Raw genomic sequence first — 18,918 nt, 5'->3', positions numbered from 1 at the left:
TATCAAAAACGTCCTCAAGTGATGTAGGGAGTTTGCAGCTGATCGTACTGAAATTCACGACAAAGAAAGGAGTGGGAGACTGTCACTATTATAAAAATACTAAATTATTTATATTATTTTTATTAATAACTCTGCAAAACAAATTTCAAGTATTGAACAATAATAATAATAATTAAAAAATCAAAACTTCTTTTAACTAAACTTTGTAAATTATTTAATGGAAAAAATTTATAATTGAGGAATTCTATGGAGTAAGGTATCTAAGTTAAATTTTGATGTTTTGGGGAATTTTCAAAAACTGGGGTTTTTTTTTTCATGTTTGTTATGAAGTGAGTAAAGTTTAAATATATTAAGTGCATATTGTAGCAAGGGAAATATTCATATTCATTAAACCTTTTTATTGAAGAGTTGAGCAGAGTAAAGGTTACATGTAATATTCTGAAGATCAGTTGAGGAATCATTAACCTAAGGGTGATCATTACTTCACAAATAAGATGTGATTGATTTTTTTTACAAAAGTTGTGTTTGATATGCTATAAAATACTGTTTAATTTATTGAGATTTTTCACTCACAAAAGTTTCATTTATAAAAAGTTTGAGACGTCAGTTTTTTTTTACTGTAAATTCTGGGAGATTGAGTAAAATATGAGGGTAATCCCAAAAATAAGGTCTGCTATTTTTTAAAAAATACAAAGAAATGTTTATTTTCAATAATGTTCATATCATTTTAAATCTTAAACATTTATCCATTTTTCTACATAATCTCCATTTCGGTAGATACATTTTTGTAGGCACTGTGGCAATTTTTGTATGCCCATGTCATACCAACTTGCCTCCATGTCATGGGATCCATCTTGCTCACACCTGATATTGCAACTTTTCCATTAAAATCTTATGAATGGTGCTTCAGGAAAACCCTAAGGACCAAAATGCAGAGATCATCTAGAGTGATTCGCCAATCTTCACGCATGGTTTGCTCAACCTTCTCGACTGACTCGTTGGAAATTGACAGTCTCCCACTTCTTTCTTTGTCGTGAATTTCAGTATGATCAGCTGCAAACTCCCTACACCACTCAAGGACATTTTTGATATCTATGCACGACTCGCCATACACTTCCATCAATTGGCAGTGAATTTAATTTGTTTAACACGACATGGCACGAGCTGGTATGACATGGGCATACAAAAATTGCCACAGCAAATACAAAAATGCATCAACCGAAATGGCGATTAGGTAGAAAAATAGATAAATGTTCAAGCTTTAAAATGATATGAACATTATTAAAAACAAATGTTTCTTCATATTTTAAAAAATAGACCTTACTTTTGGCATTACCCTCGTATATTTAAAAAATATATATATGTTACAGTCAAAACCCATTTTTAGTTAGAATGCATTTTAACTAGTTGAAACTAGTTTATACTGGATGTCTTTGTTAAAACCCGTTTTGTCTAGTTAAAACTAGTTTTAACTCAAATTCATTTTTGACTAGCAGTAAATTCTAGTTTTAACAAAGACATCAGTATAAACTAGTTTTAACTAGTTAAAACACATTCTAACTAAAAACTGGTTTTGACTGCAACATATAGAGAGATTCGGGGTAAGATGGTAAACAGGGAAAGATGCCTACTTTTTGATATTTTCAAACAGTGACGTCAGATATTGTCATGTGTTAGTATGATGAATCGTTGGGCCAATATTGAGTGCGGAAAGCTGTAGTTGGCTACTGTTACCTCATTTTCTACATCTGAGAAGAATAAAAGCAAGATAAGAACGAAGTTGTGAAATGTTTCTAGAATCGTTTTAAAACTAAAAGTTAAAATAGAATTTATTAAAAATTGCGAAAAACAATTAATGTATGATGTAGTTAAGGTTCTAAAGTTTCCATTGTGAGCTACCACCGATCCCGATCAGACATGCTAGAACACGCGACTCCACTAGGCATCTTACCCTGACAAATGGAAAAGATGCCACATTTTTCTTGGGGTAACAAGCCTATTTTTAATAAATTTTTGTTTTCTCATTTTATTGCAGGATATGCATAGAAATTATATAAGGACTTCTCAAAAAGGTTTTTGGACTGAAAAGAGCTTTCAGCTAGCTATAGAGCACGTTAAAACAGGCAGAAACTTAACAATACTTATACTGCGCTGTTATACTTACTATGAAGTACTTTGTACTACATATGCAATAAATTAAATTTGGTTAAGATATTCGAAAATTAATTTTATGCAATTATATTTGTTATCTTACCCTAATGGCATTTGGCATCTCACCCGGATACTTGGGGTGAGGTGCCTAAAATGCCAGACAGTAAAAAAGTCGTCATTGCAAACACAATATACAATACATCAATTATTTTTCATATACTCCAAAGTTTTATTTGAAAAACATGCTCAAGAATATGATATTTTTATTAGGCCTCCAAAACCCAAATTATCGCTATAATTTCCTTCATAAGCAAAATGTTAGGCATCTTTCCCCGAATCACTATACATAACTATTTATTTCTCCCAAACATATTTATGTAGCTAAAATTAGTTTTATCTAAAATCAAAACATGTACAGCAGTAAATTAACTAGACAAAACGGGTTTTAACAAAGACATCCAGTATAAACTAGTTTCAACTAGTTAAAACGCATTCTAACTAAAAACGGGTTTTGACTGTAACATATATATATATATACACACACACACACACACATACAGCAATACCTCAACTTATGCTACCCCGAGTTACACGATTTTCAAATTGCGACAATTTGTCTTTTGTTTAAGGCCACAACTCTTGATTACTCACTCCCCCCACATTATTGTTCAATTTACATGTTCGGACATGTCGCATGGAATCGACGCATAGCTACAATTTATTTCTGTGTTTGTTATATCTACTTGTACTGTACATAGTAGAAACTTGAGAGACTCTACTATGTCATCCAAACAAAGTAGAACTGATTCTTCTGTATCAAAAAAGAAAAGAAAAACTTTAATAATGTTAACTTTACATTCCAAAGATAAAGACTTCGATACAAAAATTAAAATTTGTGAATTGGCAAAGAAGTTTGATCTACCGGAATCAACGGTCAGAACAATTATAAAAGGTAAAGAAAAATTCTTGAAGCTGTGAAAAATGCTCAATCTTTAAATTCAAGCATCATTCATAAATGTCACGGTATTATCGCTGAGATGGAAACAATGTTATCTAAGATTTTATTAAACATTTTTTTCTAAATTTGTTTACTTTATTCTCCAGCCCCAATTAAAAATAATTTGTATATATTTATATGCAAAGTTATACCCCGACTTACGCGGTTATCGCTTGGTCCTACCTGTTGCATAAGTTTGGGGTATTACTGTATACACCTTTTTAAATCAGTTTTTTTACTATTTAAGTTAAATAATTAACATTTATATACATGAAAAATTTATAATCTTTTTACTTATGACAGGGAAACTTTTTACAATTCTTCCTGATTATGTTCTTCCTTATGCCATTCATTTACTTTCTCATGAGCCTTCTTTTAAGAAATATGATGATGTTGCATCACTTAGCAGAATTAAAGAGTAAGTAAATATTAAACATAGATTCTTTGTGTTCTATTTATATTTGAAATTTTAATAATACATAAGTAAATTTTATTACAATAGATTTTTTTTTCAAAATTCTCCTTATAATTATAAGATATTTCATTACTTACAGATTAGTGTTGTTTCTTAATAGTAATTTTAAAAATATTACATACTTTTATATTATTTACAAGGAATGAAATATTAATTACAGTAGAGCATCGATTATCCGACTCCCATTAACCGACTTATCGGTTAACCGACCACGTTCTAGTCGGCAAATTCAAATGTCCCCTAGCGATGTGGCGCTACAATATTTGGTTGTCTTGTCTACTTTAATATTATTTTTGTTAAATTTTTGCATGCTTTAGCTGGCAGCACTAGCTCAACCATGAAAGGAAGACTAGTATTTAAACCAGGCCTAATACACTATACTAATAATGTATTTTTTCATACATTTTGGTTATCCGACCAACCCCAGTCCCCAATTAAGTCGGATAATCGATGCTCTACTGTATTATATATGTAGAATTGCTTAATTAAGGCAACTGATCTTATGCTTATTAAAGGAACATGTATGGCTTCATTACAACCATCTTCATTGTTACATATTTTATATAACACTGTTACACTTATTTCAATTATTAACAGTTTATTAATAATATATATTATTAATCCTAAAATTTGAAATAATAATAAATAATTTGTTCAAATTTGGAAATACTTTGTTTTGGCTTTTTTTTTTTTTTTTAATTTGACGAGAGGTAAAGAAATTGAATTTTATCATTTAAGACACATGAATGTTGTATCTCTTGTGATCATATTATTTACATTTGCTTATACATAGAAAAAAAATGTAAATGCATCAAAATATGTATATTATGCAATATTTCTACCACCAAAACACTTGGCCAATAAAAATAAAAAACTACTCACAAATTTTTTTTTTAGATTTCACAAAATTTTTGTATGATGTTTCTTGCATTATTTTCATTTCTCTACTCTGCCATTCCTATATTTAAAAAAAAATTAAATAGCATAAATAACACATGTTAATAATTATAAACATTGACATAATAAGTCATTTTTATTTTGTTTTCTTCTCATTATTCAAGCTTACATTATAAGATTTAGGCACAGAATTTCAATTGAATTTTTTATGATATTACCAAAATAACATTTTAATGTGTACAAGAAAATTTTACTGAAAATCATGCAAAAATAAATCTGTCTATCTTTGATCTGATGACTATCTATCAAATTCCCAAATGAAAATACTCATTTTATCAATAACTTATATAAGTTATTCATTTGTTTTAGAATGTTAAATTGTTTTGTAAGTATATCCTAAAGTGTACTAAATGAAAAGAAATACAATAAAACTGCATTTAATAATAATTTAATGGTTTTGAGGAACACACCCCTAACAGAATTATTATAAATGAGAATAAAAATAACATGTGGATAGGGATAAGTTTATAAAACCAAAAAACATAGACAATTTTTTTAACTAGAGTTTTTTTATATATATTTATTTATTTATTTACATGTTATAAAGTTTCAAAACATGAGAATTTAAGTGAATTAAAGCTTATTTTTTAGGTTTGGCTTAAAGTGAAAATCAGCGAGTTAACTTAAGTGACATTTTTAGTATTTTATTAAAAACAAATGAAGTGTTGACTCCTTTGCTTTTTTTCTTTTCACATAACATTTCACTGTAATGTGTTAAAACATTTAATATGTTTCTTTTTACAGCACTCATAATCTGAATCATTACCTAATTAAATTTTTAAAGATTGAGACACTTAATCCAGACAATTAGATACAATTTTCATGGTTAACAATGAAAATTGTTACCCAATAAAGTTCTATGGTATTTCTTTATACATCTCCATCAACTATAGAATTAGTATTGTCAGATTATAGTCAGTGAATCTACTCAAGTTATAACCCGTAAGTTAACTATGGTGGTAGCCTGACAATCTTCTCATTAGAATATCACTTATTTCAATTATTGACAGTAGCAGGTTCTACTGAAATAACTATATAAAACACTTAACATCAAAATAACACATAAAAGATAAATTCTATGTTAATTGAATGTAATTGTTGTAAATTCACAAGTTTTGTACTCTTCAGTTGTTGACAATGTTATAGCAAGGTATTATTTATGGATGTAACATGAAATTAGGTATTATTGTACAGTACATTGAAGTCTGTTTATTGTAATCATCAATATTGTTATCCAATTGTCTAATGTTATCAGAATTAGCATGTCCCAAAACTATATTTATTGCAATCAGTTTATTTACCTAAAAAAAGTTTTATAACAATTATTTTTAAGCTGTTTTGTTGAACTAGTAGCCTCAATATGTTGCTGATAACATATAATTGATATTGGTTATTGCTCTTAACAATTAAAATTGATAAATGTTTGTAGTATTGGTTATTTACTTGCAATACAATTGTTTAAATTGTTGATATTTATTTGAAATATAAACTGAATGAATTACAGTACTTTTTAGTAATAATAATTATGATTAATAAATTTTTTATTGTATATTTTTAATAGTTTTAATATTGGCATTAATAAAAGAATTTTCACTAATTGTAGTTTTATTCACTTCACTTAATATTAATATTATCAGTCAGTTATTATTATTGTACAGGCAAGTTCCAAGTTGATTATAATAAGAAGATTCTTCTATTATAATCAAATAATTCAAAAATAACATATAGTTTAATTTATGACATGTGATAATGAAACTGAAATCATATTTTAATGTATTGTAAGCCAAAATAACTAATGATCATGAATCAATAAAATATGCTTGGAACAAATACTGCTATACTTTTAAATATTTACACTGACTATTCTAGTATGAGATAAATTTAAATATATTAAATTTATTTTATTTATAGGTGTTTGTGGTTTTTAATGGAACCTTTAATGACAAAAAATGAAAACTACAGTTTCAGTTTCTTTAAGAGACTAATAGAAAATATAAAACAAACAAAAGATAAGCAAGCAAGTGATGATGATTTAGCAAACTTGGTAAGAAATTTATAATACTTCTGTTTAAGAAAGTACACTGCTGGCCAACTAAAATGCAATACCATGATGGACTATAGATATTGAAACATCCTACATGGTGTTGCATTTTGTTTGGTCAGCAGTGCATAATTATTATATTCTCTTCTGAATTATTTCTTATTAATTTCAAAAAGTCAGATATAATAAAAACATTATAGATAACAATATAATTAAAGACATTATAATAGTACAGTAGAGTCTCAGAAACTCGACCTTTGATAACTTGACATTTCATAAAACTCATCATGTTATTCAAAAAAATGTAATCTAATGTTTACTTCTTTAACACTAGGATAAAATAAGAGTTATCGTTCTTCACTGGCAACACTTAATAATAGCATCAATTCCAAATGTTAACAAAAAGTATAACTTTTTTTCTAAAGTGGTACTGCAAAATGCTGACATGAATGTCATTAACTTAAAAGTAGCCACTGCATAGCTTAATATTTTTAAAATTAAAATTTAATTACAAATAGAAATAGTCACTATTGATACATAGTTTAATATGTATTTGAATTTGCACATATAATACTTTGTAATAGACATATAAAAATTTACCTCCAGACAATGTTTTCTTATTACATCTTTTGTAGTACAATAATTATTTTTACATTGTATTCTAGATTTTCTTTCACTATGAATGTGTTAAAAGATTTTAATAGATTAATTTATCTACTAAAATTCTTTGTAGTAATGTATTTTGAGTTGTGAATAACCAAACTTATTATTTTTGGTAACTTATTGCCTTCTTAGTCCACATTAAGTTGAGTTTGTAGGACTGTACTTTATAATTGTATTGTTTTTGTATAAGAAATTATATTACTATTTTTAACATAAAATAATCAAAACACATTATTCAAGTTTATTGCCAAGATACAAACTTATCTGTGAACATTTTTGTGTTTCCATTAAAACAAAAAATAAGCAGCACATACACCAAATTATGAATTTTATGGATTACATTTGAGATTTGAAAACTTTTATTTGGATAACACATTAATCTTTTTTGCCCATTTGAAACAATTATCTCATTTGTAATTTGAAAATTAATAAATATTATATTTATTTATCACTCTGTATAAATGATGTAGATTGACAAATTAATCATGAATGAACAGAGAATTGACAAAATTTTAGATATTTAAACAACATATCATTCTTATATAGTTTGGTAATTGTATTTTTTTATTTATAAACAAGACATATTTTTAAATTGCTTATCAGTAACATATTTTAAACTTGTTTATTATTACACTATATTATCATCTATTGTAATGTATCATAAAAAAAAATTTCTAAACATTCACTAAACTTACATCTGTCTGCTCATTTCAGTAAAGAATGTAATGAGATTCAAAATTTTGTAATAATAATTTCAACTGCTGCACAAATCAATTAAACCCTTTTTTAAATGTAATTTTATACTTTATACTTTATACTCATGTATTTATAAAATAGATGAATTTATTTTTATTTTTGATGATTATATAGTTTATGTAGCATAATATCATTGTTACTCACCAGAGATCCTCCATCAAACACTAAATAATTTAACACTATAAAGTTATGAGGCTCCTTGATAGCACATTTTCATTTAATTTTTATTGAAGTTTAGTGAATAAAATATTATCTGTGTACTGCTCATTAAGCATTGTCTATTCATAGTACATTTTCATATGATTGTTAAAATCATGTTTGTTCTTCTGGCAAATTGGACATTATGTGTTGCCTAAAAATTGACACTTATCTTGAAATCAAACAGCTAGCATTGGCAGGAAAAATTACTTATATCATAATTATATATATGTATATTGCTATTTATTCAATATGGATCATTTAAAACAAGAATAAAAGAACCAAAGAATCAATAACAGGTATTTTTTAGAAAAGATTATATATTCAAGTACTATTTCACAAATATATCAATTATCTCTGTTGATTTTAAAGTTTACAGTTTAAGATATTAATTGAAATTGAATGAAAATTACAATATATATGAATAATTATTTATTTCTAGAAATTATATGCAGTATGCGACCTGGCTCTAGGACTTGTAATATCAAAAACTACAAATTTTGTTTTAAAAGATTTTCCTGTTGAACCATCTTTGCCATCAAAATTATTTACAAATTTGGATAAAGTAAGTTATTTTTTTAGATAATTAATTTAAATGTTATTTAAGTATATAAGTATAATATTAGATTTCATATTCCTATTGGATCTTTTATTTTGTTAAAATAAGTGAAGCAAATATACAAGTAGTGATATTCATAACAAGAAAGATAAAATTATTTGAATGATGTATAAAGAATACATTATATTCTGTGTGTATTTCATTTGAAAAAATAAAATATATTTAATTATAGAATGTGAACCAATGCCTTTTGCATTATTCCATGATTCAACCAGTTGCACATCCAGGAACTATATATGATAAGCCAAAATATTCATCATGTTAATCTAATAAAATAGCAAATTAAGTTTAATTCAGATAACTTTTAGACTCTACTTGCACAAAACAAAACTTTAAAAAAAAAGTAGTAATAATAATTGAATCAGACTTTACTTTCATAAATTTGTTTATACAGTTGCAATAATTTCAATAATAGTTACTATAATTTATCACATTTTTACTTAATTTTATAAAAAGAAGGTAATTTATTAGTGATTTTATATTTTTTTTTTAAACTAAATAGCTCAATGGTAGTCAATAAGAACCATTCTTACTTCTCTGGTGTTTTGAGAAATGTGAAAATAATTTCAAAAGTGACAGCTCTAACTCAGAGCACACAGAAATGCAATTTGTAACTTTGTATTCAATTATGTAAAGCAAATAAAGCAAGCCATAGTAAAAAGAACTATGAAAACAAGCACATTCAAACATAGACTGTGGTGTGGACAAACTACTTCTTAATATGTTTTATATTTTACATCAACATAATAAAAGAAAGATAAGATTTTATTTTATTTATTTAAAAAATTTTAATAGAATAAATGTAAATAAAACTGTAGAGATATAGAAGATTTTAATGAAATAAGACAAATATCTTCAAATATTTTGAAAAAGTTTTATATTATTAGAATAAATATAAAAACAAGAATTATTAATGGAAATATTCAAATAGTTTCTGTGGTTTCTTTTTTTTTATTGATATTTAAATGTTTTTAATAATTTTTGTTTGCAGCCTCTAACCTGTACATAAAATTAAATAAAGAAAATATAATGGAAAAAATGTAATTTTTAATATTAAAATTTAAACTATTTATAAAAACATTTGAAAGAACAATATAAGAAAGATAAAGTTAGAATATATTTCATGAACTTTTGAATTGAATAAATTTTATTGTAAATTTAATATTTCTGAAGTGATTGACAATTATTTTTAAAAGTTTTAGATTAAATAAAATATATTATTATTTTCTCCTTTAAGAGTTACAGTAACATTAAGACTTACTTGCCTCAAGAGCTGGCATTTACACCACCTAAGGTGAGAATAATTTATGTTTAATATTTAATTAATATAAATAAAATGAACTAAAATGTATTATTAAAATTTACTGTAAATATGTTAATATAAAAAGTGTGAAGTTTTTATTTATTAATTTTTTTAAGTAGCTAAGTTATATTAATGAGAAAGAATTTAAAAATGTTATAATTCTAATTGTTATTCATTGTAAATAGTTGCATTATTATTATTAAAATACTTGGGTTAAAAGAAATGAGAATAGAACATGAAATTTTTGTTTCAGTATATTTAGTGAAATACTTTTTCTCTTCATCCAAATTTTATTGAGAAAGCAAGCAGAAATCAAAACTATGTTTAATTATATATTTGTCTACTTTTTATTAATTTAAGTTTTTTTTATTTAAAAATTTTATATTAAATCTAGTAGAACACACATTAAAATCATTTTTTAAAAAATTTCAAAGAGAAAAGATTTTTGATGAATTAATTATTCATTATATCAAATATTGTAATATTCATATACAGTCAAACCTGTTTTTATGCGGGGGATAGGGACCGCATTAAAAAAAACGCATAAAAAAAATCTCACGAAACTTCACGAATGGCTGTAAATAATAGTTTTCGCAACACAATTAAAAAATATTTTTTTTATGCGGTCAACAGGGACCGCATAAAAAAAGTCTCACATAGAAAATAACTCAAAACCGTACAAAATAGAATTTATTGACAACAGATGTCAGCACTTGACTGCATCGTCTGGTCTATCGTCTGTTTTACATATTTTTGTCCAGGTGATGTTTTGTTGACTTAAAAAGTAAATTATTTCATTTTTTGCATATTCATGCAATAATATTACTATAATAAGTGCATTTATGCTATAATAAGTTTATTTAGCTATAACAAGTCAACGTAAGACATGACGAATCGCATGAGACTAGTCGCCAACTATACCGCACAAATTAAAAATTCGCATTAAAAAAATCGCACATAAAAAGAGCGCATAAAAACAGGTTTGACTGTATATTATTTGATAAAAATTTCACATATATGAAATTTCTATGAAATTTTTAGTCATTTATACATTTCTTATTTTTTGCATTAACAATACTTTTCTAGTGTTCCAAAATAATTTTTATATGAATAAAAGCAAAAAAAATGATAATTTACCTTAATATTAACCAAACATGTATTGATTTGTAGTGTACTAACTTGACTGTTGAAATATGGTCTCATTAGCTAGATTTAGATTTATAATACTCCTCCTTAAATCTCATTATAGTTCATATCTTATAATCTATTAAATACACTATGCCAATTTTTATATTTATGGAAATTCTGATGGATTTAGTACTATTAAATCTCAGATAAACACTAAAAGTTTTCAAAAATTTAAAATTTTGCATTTACATGAGTAATCGAATGAATCTCATTTGAACAAATAAGTTTTTTGTAAAGATGCAATTTTGTATTGAAAAAAGAAAAACCACAGTAAAATTTAATTCGCAGATATATTCTAAAATTATTATTATTAATATTTAGCTAACACTTTGTTGTAAACAAGAAAATTAGAAATTTTGAGTTAATGCATAGCATCAATCAAAATATAACAAAATAAATTACTAGGTGATCTGAAAGTAAGAGAAAATTGAAAAATTAATAATTTGCTAAGTATTTACAGTAGCATGATGTGGTTTTTACAGAAATGCATGGAATGAAGTGGGATTTTTGCTTAGAACAAAAAGTTTTAAACCAAATTAGTTACATTTCTGACCATTAGATGACTCCTGAATTAGTTTGCTGATGCTTAGTTTGTAATAATTTCTTTGGTGTTATACAAATTTTCAATGTACTGTCCATCATTCACGAGTACCATTGTCAGATGAGATACTGCACTATGCACAGTATCATCAAGCATTTCAGTTGGTATTGCTGAAACGTGATGGCAGATAGTCCTTCAAAGCAGCCAATGAAACTTGCCAAACTCTGTACATCTTTGACTTCGAGTAGCCCCATAAAAAAATTCATAGACCTTGCAGGCCATTCATATGGAAAGGAATGTCTGAGTTCAATCAATCAATATTTTTATTCAGGTACAACATACGTACTTGGTACCGCGGAGCATTGCTGAGTTAAATATATACAGTAAAATGACAGTTGTATTGCGGTTACAAAATGTGAAGCAGAGTAAGCAAAAAGATAAGATACTAAAACTAGTAAATACAAAAAGTAAATCAAAACAGAACAAATATTAAGATCCAATATACAATGGCTTGTAAAGAACAGATAAAGTGATATATACAGTGATTTTGTGTACAAGTTAGTAAAATGGAATACAATAATAGATATGATATAATACAATAAAATGGAAAATAAAATATGAAATGCAATAAGAGTACAATAATATAATAAAACATAAACAAGTCAGTGAAAATAATTATAAAATAAATGTGAAATAACAATACATATATACAGTGCAAATGCAGCTAGAGGCTGCAGAGGTGACAGTGGATTACATAAAGGTACATGAAGCTTAACAAATCTGTTGTTGACAACAGGAGCAAGTTATTGACTGGAGATGCTGGTAACAAGAACACAGTGTCTTTTGATCAGAGGTTCGAAGGTTGTATATAGTTCTTTGTTTTCCAGAAAGTCTTTTTGGTGACACGGCCAGGGGATGTTCTTCAAGGCAAAGAGTTTGATGTTTAACCTTTCATATTCCAGACACACACAGCTATAAAATCTATGGTTGGTGTTGTCCTTACAAATGGGTTACAAATGTCACACGGGGGTACTTTTAATTGCAAACCTATGGAGATAGGAGGAGAATTTCCCGTGGCTGGTGAGAAATTGGCAGAGGTGGCTGCTGGGCTTAATCCAGTTATACTTGTAGTAATCTTTGATGTTCACGATGTAATTATTGTAGTAGTGTTCTGGTTCCTTGTCTAATCGCATTGCCAGGAGTGTATTACATCTTCTATCTAGTTTTTTGACGGTGATGTGACTGATTTTGTTGTAGGCAGTGTCCAAGGTGTCATTGGTAGCTGTTGCTTTGGCAAGATGATCAGCCCTGTTGTTACCGATGTTGCCCTGATGGCCACGTGTCCAAGTAATATAGAAGAGGTTAGTGGTGTTGCTTAGGTTGTCTCTGATATTGGATTGTTGGTCTTTGAACCATCCATGTAAATTTGGATGTCACTGTTTTGTGGAGGGGTGGTATTTAGATAAGTCTGAACAAATGGTGGAATGATATTAACAGGAGTGTATTTTTCCAGTTGGTTGGCTGAGATGTTGCAAGAGTGAGTTGAGATGTTGTTGCCACATTTTATGCTCCAATAGTTGTAATAAAGGTTGATAATATTCACAATTGGTGTCTTATGTGTAATGATCTGGCGGCTTTTGTTTGGAATGGTTCTGTAAGCTTTGGAAATAAGAAGAAGGGCTTTATGCTGGGAGGAAACAAGTTTCTGCTTCAAATGGACCTTGTGTGCAGCCCACCCCAGCTGCCACAGGCATAGGTAACTATGGGTATATAGATTTGGCTGTATATGATACTGAGTGCTTCGGATTGTAGTCCCCATTTGTTTTTAACCACTTTTTCGAAGGCACTGAATATATGGCTGGTGCATTTGCAGACATCCTTGATGTGTTCATCCCAGCTTAAACCGTGGTCTAGAAGCATACCCAGGTATCTGATTGATTTTGACTTTAATACTCCTATTAGCCATTTTGATAGTCTGTACTAGTCAGGTTTGCCTGGTTTGTTTATGACCATGGCCTTGGTCTTATCAGGGTTGAAGAGGAGTTTGTGTTTTAGGCCCCACTCATGTATCCTGGCAAGTGTGTTGGTGCCATTTGTTTTGAGATCTGTGTGGGATCTGCCACCAATAAGAATAAGAACATCATCTGCAAATGTGGTGATGCTGTCCTGGCCAAAGTTCTGGGACAAAAAGGTGTTAAAGGTTATGTTCTATAGTGAAGAACCACACCCTGGAGAGAACCATGTCTGAGGACATGGTTCTCTCCAAATACCGACCCTAGAAGCTGTGTGACAGGAGAAGCAATGTGTGTGGACAGTGCTGTAACTAGCCATTCCTGTGTCCTGTGCAAGAATTTGCATTTTAGTTCCTTAATTAATTAGGTTTGGGAAAATAATAAAACAAATACATGCATTTTGGACCCTCCTTCCAAGTGAACCCTGTGCAGGTGCCTCTGTTGTACCTGCCTAGTTACAGCACTGTATGGAAGTGCCCATCTGATGGTAGTGCTCATGAATAAACACTACATTGAAAATTTGTAATTATTTTTTTGGTGTTACACAAACTAAGCAATCAACTCAGAAGCCATCCAGTGGTTGGAAATGTAACTAATTTGACATTAAAACTTTTTTTGTTATAAACAAAATTCCCACTTTGTGCATTTCTGTGAAAACAGCATCATACTACTGTAAATACTTTGAAAACTTGAAAAGTCAATAATTAGGTGTTATTTTTGGATTATCCTGTATGTAGATAAAATATTATTTCAAAATAAAAAGATGTAAAATAAATGATTTTTAAAATTAATTTTTGATTTTGTGCTTTTGCAGTTAATATTTATCGTTGTATAATGCTTCCAATGATTCTATCCAGGGCCAGCACATCTTCCCTATCATCAAATGTCGCTGCATGCCACTGCAATTTTAGTTCTCTCATTTTGATAAGTTTCCAATAATATCTCTCTCTCTCTCTATAATGATTCTTGGAGAACTATTTAAAAGTATATTGTTGATTTTTCCCCCATTTTGCTTTTTTTACAGTAAATAGAAACTGAGCAATTGATTCTCAAACTCATGTTAATGGATGTTATCAACATTAAAAATTTTATTATGTTTAAGTTTTTGTTTATTTTAGCATTTACTATTGTTGTTATTATTATTATTTGATGAATAAAATAGATTGTAATTAACTTCTTGCCCACTTATTATTTATTTAGTTTTATACTATATTGTATTATATCTGAGGGCTGTGTGATAAGCCCTTAGATATAATACAATATAGTATAATGCAACAAGAATGAAACAAAACAATAAGAATATTTTGTGGTTCAGTGGCCATTTTCTTCTTTTGATGCTTGATTAATTTAAGTGGTTCCATTTCAAATATTCCTTTCCCTTTTTTGTTTTTTTTTTTCCTTATTTATAATTACATCTACAATCAAAATTTAAGAGAAATAGAGAAATAAAGTAAAAGAAATTGGGAAGAAAAAATGTTCAAGATGATAATTTCTAAATTGCATGTTGGTAAATGTCATGTTTTCAACACCATTTTGAAGATAGAGTATATGATATGGTATATTTAGCAATTTTTTGTATAGTACAGGTACAGATTGTATATCACTACAGGTTATCTGCACAAAATTATGGTATTTTTATTTATTTTTAATATGTTATGAAGATTACTTTTTAATAAAAGTTAATGGATTTTATTTATACATTATAGAAATCAGGTATAGAAATGGAAATGTTTGGTTTAACATCAAAAGGTACAAATAGAACTGCTATATTACATACTAAGAAGGAAGGAAAAACATTACTAAATGGAGAAACTGTAAATAAAGAATTGGCAGAAGAAGAAAATGATAGTAAAAAGTAAGTTCTTTTATTTCATTTAGAGGTTAATCAGTTTATTCATCAATAATCTAAATAAAAGTAATGAACATAAATTATTGTAAAAAATCAATAGGAAGTTAATAGTTTAATTTTCTTTTAATGTAAAAAGTTTCATTGTGTATGTGTAAACAATATTCAAAATCAAAATAACAAACATTTAAATATAAAATTAATATTTTAAAATAATCATATAAAATTCTAAAATTGGCATAATTTATAAAATAAAATTTTATAGCCTATTCATTATAAGAGATGTGTAGTAATAGAAGTATAATATCTATTGAATATAAGCAATTTTTTTTACTTTGATTGAAAAACATTTTAAGTATAAACACTTAATCAGTACCATATAGCAACAATCAAATAATAATTGTAAGAATTCTAGCTTGTCAAAACACCTGATGTAATAAATGAGAATAACACAATGCTCATGATACAAACATTAATTTGCTCAAAAACAACCAAACAGAAATAAGAATATTTTTCCGTCATTGCTTGGTTAGAATGGCTATGATTAAATTTAAAAGTATATTCTAAAACTTAAGTATGATTAAGGTAAAGATAAAAAAAATACTTTTTTTTCTTTTGTAAAATTTACACAAATGGTAATTTCCATGTTTCAGAATATATTCCTGGTGACCTGACCTTTTCTTTAATGTATTTTTTAAGTTAAACAAATAATATACATATAAAATAATGAGAGAAAGCATTATATTCTAGAAGTGTAGAAATTTATAATTTTTGTAAACATTGATCCATCATTGAAAATTGATATCTTTTGAATATAAAAATATAAAAGAACAAACAATACAACTGAAGATTTAATATTTATAGAGCTTTTAACAAAACAAACTTATTAAAAAGGTCACTAAAGAATTCAAACAACTTTATATTCTAAAGAAGGTTTTAACATTTCTTTTCTTTTTCTTTTTCTTTCTTTTTTTTTTTTTTTTTTTTTTTGTTAAATTAGTAAATTATAATATATATTTATTAAATTCAAAACATAAAATATTTTATGTTTTGAATTTAATTAGAAAACAATCAAGTTTCAAAAGCATTGGGAAAAATTATTGTTTAATTGCATTATTATTTAAGACAAGTTTATAAAATTAAAAATTAGTTAAATGTAATTTATGTATTTAAATGTAATTAAATGTAACTAACTGCAGAATAATAGTTTTAACAGTAGTTCAATTAGAAAGTTTATTTGCTCTCTTCTTAATGATTTTGACATTAGCAATGTTTAAGAATCGTCATAATTATCTGATTAAGAAGCTCCAAATATCTATATCTCAGAAGTAACATATACAAGAGCATCTTAAAGAAAAACGTCTTTTAATTAATAACTATTAGTATGGACATTATTATTAATGTACAAAATATCTATTTTGGCTTTTACAAATACTGAGTTGATTTATAAAAAAACGATCAGTAATTTTTTTAGAAATTATGCAAGAATTTTGTAATTAAGAAATACTGAATGGAATAGCTTAAAGTAATATTAATACTTGCCTTTAAATAAAATTGTAATAAAATAAATTAATAATGCATATGAATAATGTTTTTTGATAATGCTTGATATATTTAGTAAATTATTTAAATAATTCATTTTATTTTAAATTTAGTGAAAAAGAAAATAAGGCAGTAAAAGAAGCCACCAAGCAAACAATTAATGATGGACTTATTTCTTCAAAACAATTAGTTAAACGTTCTCCTGGACGGCCAAGAAAATTTCAGATAGCAGAGGGAACAAAGTTAAGTTCTAAATCGACTACATTGGCTAATAATTCTAGTGCTAGTACTGTTAAAAGACCGCGTGGTAGACCACCAGGAAAAAAGAATTCTAACAACAAAAACAAGGATGAAAACGACTATAAAAAAGTAGTATCAGGAGATGAAACAAAAGACCAAACTGATGATGATAATTCAGTCAAAAATCAGCCTTCTTTACAACAAAAACTGAATTATTTAGAAGATAAAAATATCAATTCCAATAATTTTACAGATTCTAATCAAAGTTCAGTTTCTGCTTCATCCAAAAAATTGTCTCCAACAAAGAGACCACGGGGAAGACCAAAGAAGCTATTTAGCAATACCAGTGAACTTTGTAATGAAACATTATCTTCTACAACAGATGATAATACCATTTCTCCTTTACATAATGAGAGGCCACAGCGAAAGAGGAAACTGAGTAGTAGTTCCAAGTTATCTTCAAATGATGATTCCTTTGAAGTTGATATAAGTAATAAACATGAAACTACTACTACACAAAAAACATCTAGTGAAAATCTTTGCAATGATAATTTATCAAATTCTTCTATTTATTATGATGTAAGTCCAAAACAATTATCTATTATTGTAGATAAAGTAGCTACAGATAGATACTGTAAATTAAATATTAAAGAACCTGAAACACATTTATGTGAAGATAGATTGAAAAATGTAAATAATTCAAATAAAAAATCTGAAAAACCTTTTCAAGAAGAATCTACATCCATTAAACCATTTCTCAGTCCTAATGGAAATAATAACAGACAGACAATTTTATCTAATTCATCGTCTCCAGAAGTCAACAAGATTTTACAAAGTACACCTATGACTAGAACTGCTAGAAAATCATTTGTTGATAAGAGATATTCTTTAAAATCAACATCACAATATACAGCTGAAAATAAATCACCTAAATATAATGTAGGAAAAGGTAAAACATTGTCACCTACTATTATATCTGTTTGTGCTTCACCAGAGAAATCTCCAGTTTTACCTACTTCAAAAGTTCCATCTTCTGAGTCAGTTCAGTCTAATTCAGAAGATAAATTATTAAACACTAGTAATATTAAAACTCATTTGTTTCATTGTTCACCAGAAAAACTTCGGTATATTGAACATAATGAAACTTCATTAGAAGACATATCTTTAAATAATAAATCAAAGAAGAAACTTAGTACTTCATCTAATACAACTCAAAAAGAAAATGCTTTCATGAAAAATCTTCAAACTCTAGACAATTCATTTAAAGCTTCAAGTAAAATACTCTCAAATACAAGGTAATGTGCAAATTTTATTTTAGTTTTTAAATTATCTGTTATAATTAATTATAATTATTATCACTGTTTAATTAATAATAAATTTATTTTAAAA

The 18,918-nt window shown here is 27.1% G+C and overlaps 1 protein-coding gene across 1 annotated transcript in view; it reads left to right on the top strand.

The window, feature by feature from the left end:
• Nucleotides 1-18,918, top strand: part of LOC136978908 (sister chromatid cohesion protein PDS5 homolog B-like) — a 134,645-nt gene that overhangs the window by 97,169 nt on the left and 18,558 nt on the right. The window contains exons 25-30 of the mRNA XM_067274744.1: nt 3,452-3,566; nt 6,492-6,624; nt 8,681-8,803; nt 10,095-10,151; nt 15,608-15,756; nt 17,403-18,824. Of these exons, the coding sequence (XP_067130845.1) occupies nt 3,452-3,566; nt 6,492-6,624; nt 8,681-8,803; nt 10,095-10,151; nt 15,608-15,756; nt 17,403-18,824 (1,999 nt within the window). The remainder of the gene's footprint in view (nt 1-3,451; nt 3,567-6,491; nt 6,625-8,680; nt 8,804-10,094; nt 10,152-15,607; nt 15,757-17,402; nt 18,825-18,918) is intronic.

Source organism: Centruroides vittatus, unplaced genomic scaffold (genome assembly GCF_030686945.1).
Source record: "Centruroides vittatus isolate TY-2023 unplaced genomic scaffold, ASM3068694v2 contig_563, whole genome shotgun sequence".
NCBI classification, from domain to species: domain Eukaryota; kingdom Metazoa; phylum Arthropoda; class Arachnida; order Scorpiones; family Buthidae; genus Centruroides; species Centruroides vittatus.
Note: the sequence above shows the minus strand (reverse complement) of the source record. Positions and strands in the feature narration are given on the sequence as shown.